The following is a 10,816-nucleotide window of genomic DNA, read 5'->3' as shown; positions in this document are numbered from 1 at the left end:
TCGCTAATTACGAATCTGGCATCCGTTGAACTCTATTGCTTCAGGTTCAAGGTCATTTGAAGGTCATTTGAAGGTCAAATCGAGAAAAAACGGTAAAAAATTAAAAAAAAAAAAATGTTATAGGCTTTTGGGGTCGCTGATTACGAACCTGGTGTCCGCTGATCTTTATCGCGTCAGGTTCAAGGTCATGACCTTGAACCTGAAGCGATAGAGTTCAACGGATGTCAGATTCGTAATTAGCGACTCCAAAAACCTATAACGTATTTTTTTGGATTTTTTTACCGTTTTCTCTCGATTTGACCTTCCAATGACCTTGAACCTGACGCGATAAAAGTCAAAGGACGCCAGATTTCTATTCGGCAACCCGGAAAACCATAGTAAACCCGAGCTAACCTCAGAATACATGTTTAAGAGTGTCAAATCTCTCGAAAATACAATTGGTGGGTAGTGGTGTTTCCCATATTTGTAGGGGTGGCTGGGGGGTGGAGGGTAGTCCGTTTAGCGTGCAATCAGCTCGGGATACTTATAAGATACTACCATGATTTTTTCAGATTTTTTGGTGCAAAAATAAATTAGGCCAAAAACCGGCCTTACCGACCCTCCCCCTTTGTAGGTTAAGAAATGTAAACAATTGATCCGAGCAATACCTCCTTTCCAAGCTCATGACATGCACAATTGAGGACCATAATCAGTTGGGTTCAAATAAATTGTTTATTGATCCAAAAAACAAAAAAATCACGAAGTGAAAATTTTACTCATTTCAGTTGAAAACAATGTTTCGGTTGTGATTTTGACAAGCGAATGCACAATAAGATAAAATGGAAGCTGATGTCTTTATACAAAACAGTACACTCTTATTCGCCGCGGTGGTTCTATAAAATTTCCGTAATTTAAAAATAAAGCATTGGTCAACCTGCCCCATTTGCCGCGACCTGCCCCGGTCTCTCCTACGTAATAAATTAGCGCTTTTCTCTTTTCAGATATCAATCGAAAATGTCTCCAAGCGAAATTAAAAAAGAATTCGCTTCCGCAATCGGAAAAGGCGATGTGGAAAAGGCCAGAGATCTTTCGAGAACTTTCGATGATACCTTTTTACCATCATGGCGTCCTGTCCACGATTTACTGTGTCAAACTTTGACAAATGCAAACCCAGAAATCTGCAACGAATGTGTTGTTTCGAAAATTATCGAGAATGGGGCTCCTGTCAATCTTCTTTGTTCGCATGGCCTTTCGCCAGTCTTTCATGCTGCGGTCGCAGACAAAACAGATATAGTTAAACTTCTATTGAAATGTGGTGCAGATCCCAACACTGTAAAAAAGCCTCTTTCAACAGGTGTCAATGAATTTTTCTTATCTGGACAGCTAGAGATTCCAAATAGGTTTTCACTTCTCCACATTGCTGCGCATAATGACAATGAACAAATGGTCAATCTCCTTTTGGAATTTGGTGTAAAGCCTACAACAGATGAATTTCGATGCAGTCCTTTACATTATGCAGCCATGAATGGATCGATGTATATTGTTACTGCGATTTTAAATAGTGAATGTGAAATTTCATCAATGAACTTGCCGGATTCTCAAGATGACTTGACACCCTTCCATTTAGGCGTCATTAACAATCACGAAGACATTGTCTCTCTTCTTTTAAAGAAAGGACAGTATGACAATAATGTTTGTAAGGATGGATACACACCTTTCTATAGCGCTGCTGCAGTGGGTAATAAAAAAATAATAGAACTGCTCTTAACGAGCGATCAAGTTGCTGTTGGTGGAAAAGCAACTTATGTGAAGAACAAAGAAGATTGGCTGGAAGGTTACATTGCCATGTATCTAGCAGCATTTCACGGTCATGCTGAAGTAGTTCAAATGTTTTTGGACCTAGGAGTCGACCCAAATGCCAATGTCAAGAATTACCTAACACCTTTGCATGCTGCAGTCCAAGGAGGACACAAGGACATCGTCAGTCTTCTTATCGATAGTGGTTCGAATGTAAATCCGAAGGCGAAAACAGGCGATACTGATAATCGAATTTTGCCACCACTCTTTCAGGCTGTGCTTCGTGGATACGAAGATATCATCGAATTGCTCTTAAATAGTGGGGCTGACGTGCACGCAAAATTGCAAAGCATACATGAAAAAAACGAAGAGGTGATATCAAAACTGGAAAAGCTGTTGACCTATGACACGATTATTTCTTCTGAGATAAGTGGATTCACATTAATGCATTGTGCCGCTATGATAGGCAATGCAGCAATTGTCAAGCTGCTTTTAAAACATGGGGCTGATGTAAACGCAAAATCTCTTTGTAATATTACAGCTCTACCCGCTGCGATAACTTTGCAAAATGAAGAAACTATCGCGTGTCTTTTGGAAGCTGGTTTGCATGTTGAGGCTGGTGATTTACAGCCATTCTTCATGGCCATTGAAACTAGAAATTTAGGAATTGTTGAACTACTTTTTAAGTATATGCAACCCTTGAAACTCGCATCCAGCTGTTTCTTGCAAGGTGGACTCACGCCGTTACAATGTGCTGTTATAGATGAAAGTCCTGAAATAGTTGAGTTCCTTCTAAAAAACGGAGCATTGGTTAATCACTATGTTGAAGGCGATTTTCCTCTTCACTTGGCTGTTGATTTGCGCAATCAAAAAATTGTATCAAAACTTATTGAGCATGGTGCTCAAGTTAGTCATTTATGTTCGCATGGAGTTACAGCTCTCTTTCACGCTATAGGGGAAAAAGATATTAGTATGTGTAAACTGCTTTTGAAGAAAGGGGCCTCTCTTAAAGAAAAAGCTGAGGATCGTCGGCCCTTGCTCCATTTTACCGTTCTTCAAAGATTTGATAAAAAATTGATCAAGTTCATAGTGGAATGCGGAGCCGATCTAACAGAAATCTATGATGGTCTCTTACCCATTGAGCTACTTATTGGCTGCGCAATGGCAGATTTGGAAAAAGAAATAGAAAACAGGATCACAGAAGACATCCAGGATAATAAAGAGACCGCTGCAATCTTTGAACTTATTTTAGAACATGGTTCTCCTTTGACTAAACCAGATTTTTGTCACGATGAAATGCATTCTCCTTTAATGATGGCTTGTAAATTAGGATATGCTACAGGAGTAAAGCTGCTAATAAATTATGACATTGATTTTGAAGAAGGTTTAAAATTGATGAGAACAATGTTTGGTAAAATTATTGATTGTCTAACAATAAAATTTGCAACTGATGCCAAGAGGGTTGAATTCGAAATTTTTAATTTGGATAGCTCTGACAATACTAAAAAGACACTTTCGTACCCTAGAATGTTTGATTTGATTTTACCATACAATAAGAATTTCGAAAGATTTAGACTGGAATGTGAGATGTTCAGAAAAGTGGCTAGAATTATGACACAAGCGATTGCTAGAAAACAAAGTGGAGGTATGGAAATGAAAGAACATTTGTGGCTGATAAACAGTGAATTTGCGCAGGGTTTCTATCAACGTTGCAAAGAGGAAATCAAAGAAATGAAGAATACGGTAATTATTGGTCGAGTAACTTGTTTCGATCTTTTGAAAGCAAATGAAAAGCAGTTAACAGCCTATGCTAGGAATGAAGACATCATCGAAGTCATAGAAGCTTTGGATACCGAAAAACTGTTTCCTTTATATTCAGATGATTTTAGGCACCAGATTAAGAGGGGCGTGAACATGAACAACTTATTTGAGATGAGTTTGCAAATTCTTAACAAAACTTTGGAGACGGAGATACCTATTCTTGTAGCGTGTAAAATATTTAACTATCTCAGCTTAATAGACATGAGAAATCTATGTAGAATTTACAATCCCTTCATATTTGTGTCTGCAGATCCTCCAACTGTTTAATTTTATAACTTCTTTTTAGAATCGTACGTAAATTTAGAATTAATGTTAATTTGTCTTTATGTCTTGTTCTTTTCTCATAACATTCTTATTTTGATTGATTCAGCTTTGACTGTAGAAATAAAGAGTTTTGTGTGCTGTAATATTTTAATTGGACTAATAGCGATGTTGCATGAAATGAGTTAAACATATTTTTAGAAACCTGAAGCAGTGAATAAAGCTATGGAGAAAATTATTTTTTTTTAGATTACTAATACTTGAAAAAAATTCTAGTTTATGTCTGTTTGGTAACATTTAAACATATGTGACGTCACAAAAATATACAACTGAGAACCAATGAGATCACTTTAGCTACCATGTTACTTTTCAAAATTTTGAAAAATCAGGTTTCGCGACTGTCGCTGCCTTATACTTAACAGCTGATCCAACTGTTTATCTAAGCTAGCCTAGCAATGCCTAAAAACGAGGAAGCGAAAATAAAATTAGCATCAAGCGGGGTTAAAGATATAAACCAACAATGGATTTGAAAACCAGAAAATTTCATAAAAAAGGTAAATTATTAGCTAAGAAGTATTTTGTGGCTGGGTGTGATTCTAGGGCGGACAAAGATCCGAATAAAATTTTTATTCGTTTACCGCAAAACATAAAAAGACGTCGAAAATTTGCAATTCTTTTCTTCGTTATTATTAATTGTTATTTGATAATATATGAAAGCATTTCAAAGACATTTATACATTGAAATGCATGCTTATTAGGTCTACATATTAATTCGGTGCCTTTATTTTTATGTCTTGTAACCCTACCCAGTGAGCACAAAGTTTGGCGACGTCTTTACGACGTCGTTAAGACATCGTTACGACAACTTTACGACATCCTATGTCCATGTCGTTAGGGTGTCTTTACGATATCGCAAAGACACCGAAATGACATGGACATAGGATGTCGTAAAGTTGTCGTAAATATGTCGTAACGATGTCGTAAAGACGTCACCAAATTTTGTGCCCACTGGGTTGGTCAAACTTGATTTTTCTTCCGTCTTAACCCAGAAAACATGGTTACAGAACAGATTTGTAACTGTTCTAGAACACAAAAGAACGTGTTCTAGATCAGATAAGTAACAGGTTACGAAAATACGAGTAACTATTTCATCCTCCATATGCTAGAACATTTCTGTAACAGTTCTAGAATGCTGTGACGTACTATCTGTAACGTGTCTAGAAAAAATTCTAGAACTCGGTTACCAGTGTAATGTAACAATTCTGTAACAGATCTAGAAGGCTGTGACAACTGATCTGTAACATTTCTAGAACAATTCTAGAACTCAATTACAAATGTTGTATAACAAATCTGTAACAGATCTAGAACGCTGTGACCACCGATCTGTAACATTTCTAGAACAATTCTAGAACTTTTGTACTTACACATCATTCAAAAATATCGAAAAATTCCCCATAATTTGCTTTGGATTCCTGTGGAAAAAAAGCATTCTGTCCATACAAAGACTGAAAAAGCTACATCATACGTTCAAATTACAACTTCAAGTATTGTGATTGCGAGATAACTTTTCACACTTTATTTATACGTTATTTAAAAAAAAAATTTAATAGCTAATCAGCCGATAATTTTTAGATGGTAATTGGCTTAGATAGATCTAGAAAGCCAGGAATCCGAACGAAATTAAGAGTATTTTTCGATATTTTACAAATATTTCTTGAACTTCAAAATAACTTGGGTTTGAACTAACCTAAGTATAGCAAATTATAGAAAAATATTTAAGCAAAATGTCAAAATTGTGTTTGATCAAAACTCTATTATTTCTCGGTAATTTCTTTTTTAATTTTAATTTTTCTTTATTACTTTTTTTCAGCGTAATTTTTAGCGAAATTATTTTGGATTTGTAGAAATAATTCAACAATATCGAAAAGTGCCGTATAATTTCGTTCGGATCCCTGTGGAAAGCAAAGCATTATGTCCTTACTGAAAAAGCTACATCATACTTTCAATAATGATAAAGAAATCAATGATAAAAAATATTTCCAGTGGGCACACAATTTGGCGACATCTTTACGACATAGTTACAACATCTTTACGACATCGTTATGACATCTTTACGGCAACTTTACGACACCCTATGTCTATGTCGTTTCGCTGTCTTTACGATGTCGTAAAGACATCGTCAGATCATGCGACTTATTTACGATATCGTAAAGACAGCGAAACATGGACATAGGATGTCGTAAAGTTGTCGTTAAGATGCCGTAACGATGTCCTAAAGACGTCGCCAAATTTTGTGCCCACTGGGTTAATATTCTTCAATTATACTTACAAAACTGCGTTGCTTCTTTTCAAATAAATATAATTTAGAAAAGAATTTACAGTAGTACCATTCTTTCTTCCCGTTATTAGTTATGAAAATAGTTATTTTATTATTTAATTTAAGGAATTCAATGTAATAGTTTTCCACAGAACTTTGAAGTAACATTCGGACGGCACAATACAGATAATAAAGTTAAGAATAATAATAATAATATAGACAATAATTGAGATCGTCTGTGATTCGTTATTAGTTCAGTAACAGATCTCAATTTTTGTTCTTGATTTATTCTAGAACTCATTTGTAACAAGATTCTAGAACTTCGATATACACTATTACGGCCCAGTTCTGGAACAAGTTTGGAGCAAATGTTACAGAACGTCTGTGATTGGTCAGTTCTAAAACAATTACGTAACAACTGTTCTGGAAACGTTATTAATCTTTGTTCCTAATTTGTTCTAGAATACACTTGTAACAGTGTTCTAGAACTTCGATATAACACTATTACGGCACAGTTCTAGTACAAACTTGTAACAAATTTTATAGAACGTCTGTGATTGGACACTTCTAGAACAATAACGTAACAGCTGCTCTGGGACAGTTATTAATCTTTGTCCCTAATTCGTTCCAGAACACACTTGTAACAGGATTCTAGAACTTCGACACAACACTATTACGGCACAGTTCCAGAACAAAGGTGAAACAAATTGTATAGAACGTCTGTGATCAGTTTGTTCTAGAACAATTCCATAGCAACTGTTACAGAATAGTGCTGTCATATATTTCGAGAACAGTTCTGCCACAATTTTGTCACAGTGTTCTAGAACACTGTTACCTTTTTGTTCTAGAACAGTGTGGTCACAATTTTGTCACAAGTGTTCTAGAACACTGTTACCTTTTTGTTCTAGAACAGTTCTGTTATCACCATGTAGCAACTGTTATAGAACACAGTTCCTTTTTGATCTGGAACAGTTACAGAACGTGTTTGCTGGGAAGGTAGTTTTAAAAGACAAACCTCACACTTTAAAACACAATATAATAAGTAGCGGCCCTGCAAAATAAACCTAAAAAATTATCAGTGTAGATAATGTCCTACAAGGGGCATTAAAGGCACTAGATGATTCTTGCATTTCAATTGAAAAATCATCATTGTTAAATCACTGAAATCACTTTTTACACGTTTTACGTATCAACTCACCTTCTCAAAAGGCTGAGAAAATAATTACAATAGCCTCAGCTGCCTTTTTTCAGTATGAATACAAAGAAAATTCAGTGTATTCTTTTGAATCCCAATCTTCATACCCATGTCTATCCGCTACTTATCCACATGTATCCTTTTTTTCGCTCCCAATCCCTAGTCTACTATTTCTTTCCAAACGAATGCTTGGCTTATTCACGCCTATCCTTTTCTATACGTTAAACAATCCAAAATCTTGTCTTTCTTTTTCAATCCCTATCTTCTTACTTCATTGGATTTTTTTCTATCTTTTCTAAAATCTAAGATAGCCTTATCTTCGCGAATCCCAGTCTTTCTATCTAAATGAATCGACAGCTTATCTACCTCTATCCTTTTCTATCCGTTGGACAATTTTAAATTTCGTCTATCTTTTTAAATCCATATTTTACTGTCCAAGTGAATCCATTTCTATATTTTCTGAAATATAAGATAGCCCTATCTTCTTGCATCCCAGTCTTTCTATCTAAGTCAATCCTCTATTTATCTACCTCTAACCTTTTCTATCCGTCTGGCAATAATAAATTTCGTCTATCTTTTATCCCTATTTTTCTATCCAAGTTAATCAATTTCTGTCTGTTCAGAAATATAAGATAGCCTTATCTTCTTGGATCTGTCTTTCTATCTAAATGAATCCACAGATTATCTAACTCTGTCCTTTTTTATACGTTAGGCAATCTTTAATTTCTTCTATCCTTTTCATTCCCTATTTTCTTATCCTAGTGAATCCATTTCTATCTTTTTTTTAAATATAAGATAGCCCTATCCTTTTAAATCCCAGTCTTTCTATCTAAATGAATCCTCCACTTAGCCGCCTCTATCCTTTTCTATTCGTTGGGCACCCAAAATTTCGTCTATCATTTTGAATACCTATTTCCCTATCCAACTGAATCCATTTCTATTTTTAAATATGAGGTACCCCTATCTTCTTGAATCCTAGTATTTCTATCCAAACGAATCCTCCTCATGTGTGTGTGTATATATATGTGTATATATATGTACATATGTATATATATATATATATGTGTATATATATATGTGTGTGTGTGTGTGTGTGTGTGTATATAAGTCTTTGGCGACGGTCTGAGAAGACGGCCAGATACTAACTTCCATATATCACAACGCTGCTGAAGGCTGGTGACCTTCTCAGCATGAAACAAAAACACAAACCCAAGACGACTCTCTCGGTTCCAGTTCTACTTCCCCCCTCTCCCAACCCTCCCTTATTAACTGAAGTTTTTGGTGGAACTGACGTTAGAACTACAATCTCCACCATATGAATCTGAAAAATCTCTATCCCATCCACACACTACTCCTTTCCCCTGCCGAGTGAGTCACGCCTACCCCGAAAGGGAAATGGCTTAATGGTGTAATAATATCCACCTCTATGCTTAGCGAGGCGCGCGCTACTTGATTGACATTCCTGACTTAGTACCGCCAGGTTCCCAGTAGGGGGCTGACTTTAAAAGTCAGACACAAGTGAAATCATTTGCACCGTCTATAACTGGAGAGTCAGTAGAAGCCGTTGCAGATTTCAAACTTTGACTAGGGAGACGTAAAGCTAAGGAATTTTGTTGTTAGATATATGAACTCTTGCTGGTTTAATACTATTTTGCGGCAGTTTGAAATTTGAAATATATTATTATTTTCGAAAGGAATAAGCATTCTACATTTTCAGTGGATTCAGATGGATATAAATTAAAATGATATATCATTGATAGTGGGTAGTCTGGAATAGATAAAGATAGGTCCAAGGGATACTCAGTGATGGAGAAAGATAGACGGTTCTGAACATCATGGTTAAAAATCAAACAACTAGGTTTTAAAGTTTAACTACTTTCTTAAAAACTTTAAAAATTTTTTTCTTAAAAATAAAACTGTTTGGTTGAGAATTCTCGAATTAGATTAAAAATTCGTTTTTACAGTTAAAAATTAAACAAATAGATTTTAAAGTGAAATTACTTTCTTCAAAACTAAAAAAAACGTATTTCATTCTTAAAAATTTAACTTTTTGGTTGAGAATTCTTGAATTTTGTTCAAATTCGTTTTTTTTTGTATAAAATCAAACTTTTTGTTTAAAAATTCATCTTATTTAGTTGAGAATTCAACTATTTGGTTGAGAATTCTTGAATTTTTAGAAAAGTTTTTTGTTTTTTCGGTTAAAAATCGAAGCACAAGTTTTAAAGTTAAGCTACTTTCTTAAAAGCTAAAAAAATTTAATTTCTTTCTTAGAAATGTAACTTTTCGGTTGAGAATTTTTTTATTTTATTGAAAAAATTTTTTTTTAAAATAAATTAATCTTTTTGTTTAAAATATCATCAATTTTAGTTGAAAATTCAACTTTTTTTGTTGCGAGTTTTTGAATGTTGTGAAAAATTGTTGTTTTTTTTATACAAAATTAATTTTTTTGTTTGAAAATTCATTTTTTTGCTTAAAAATTGAACTACATTCTTAAAAATTAAAAAAAAGGTTCTTTCTTAAAAATTCTACCTTTTGTTTGAGAAGTCTTGAATTTTGTTGAAAATTCGCTTTTTTTTGTTTTGTTAAAACTTAAAGAAATAGGTTTGAAAGCTAAACGACTTTCTTAAGAAAAGAAGAATTTTATTTCTTTCTTAAAAAATAAACTTTTTGATTGAGAATTCTTGAATTTTATTGATAATTCGTCTTTTTTGGTAATAAATTAATTTTTTTATTTAAAAATTCATCTTTTTGGTTAAAATTTAGTAACTAAGTTTTAAAGTTTAACTATTTTCTTAAAAATGCATATTTTGATTGACGTTTCAAAATATCAGTTAACAATTTATTTCTTTGGTTGGAAATTGAACTCTGTTTTGTAGAAAATTTCTTTTTTTTTATAGAGAAATTACTTTGGGAATTGAAAAAGAATATGGAAAATTTTGAGACAGTTTTTTTAATTTTTCAGGATATAATAAATTCTTAGGTAAACTGAATTCTGCAGGGTGTCAAAACGTTCAAGATTCATGAGAAAATCTTAAATGACTGTTTTCCAATGAATTCTAAAGAGAAAATTGAAAAATATTACAAAACATTTCTAATTATTTCCTCAAATTTCTTAAAAAGTGTGTAAAAGATTTTAAAGCAAAATTTTGAAATTTTACCATATTATATAATTTTGGAAACATTTTTAATAAATTTAAGAGATATTCATAAGTTTTTATATAATTAAAACTTGTAGATATTTTGAAATAATTTTGGGAAGGTTTCAAGGAAGTAAAAAAAATAAAATTTTGTATCTTGTTAGGAAAAATTGAAATAATTGTTATTTTGGAAAATTAATTTTAACTAAATTAAAAAAAAAGATTTTTAAAGATTTCAAATTTTTTTTAATAATTCATGACGAATTGAAAACGCTTTTTCATAATTATAAAAGATTTGAGAGGAGATTA

General features: G+C 33.4%; 1 protein-coding gene across 1 annotated transcript in view; it reads left to right on the top strand.

Annotated features, from left to right (window-relative positions):
• The window catches only part of LOC117181727 (ankyrin-1-like), an 18,425-nt gene extending 13,948 nt beyond the window's left edge, over window positions 1-4,477 (top strand). Inside the window, exon 2 of the mRNA XM_033374680.1 lies at window positions 981-4,477. Coding sequence (XP_033230571.1) covers window positions 994-3,864 — 2,871 coding nt within the window. The 5' untranslated portion in view covers window positions 981-993 and the 3' untranslated portion in view covers window positions 3,865-4,477. The remainder of the gene's footprint in view (window positions 1-980) is intronic.
• The last annotated feature ends 6,339 nt before the right edge of the window (window positions 4,478-10,816 follow it).

This window comes from Belonocnema kinseyi, chromosome 10 (genome assembly GCF_010883055.1).
Source record: "Belonocnema kinseyi isolate 2016_QV_RU_SX_M_011 chromosome 10, B_treatae_v1, whole genome shotgun sequence".
Lineage (NCBI taxonomy): Eukaryota > Metazoa > Arthropoda > Insecta > Hymenoptera > Cynipidae > Belonocnema > Belonocnema kinseyi.
Note: the sequence above shows the minus strand (reverse complement) of the source record. Positions and strands in the feature narration are given on the sequence as shown.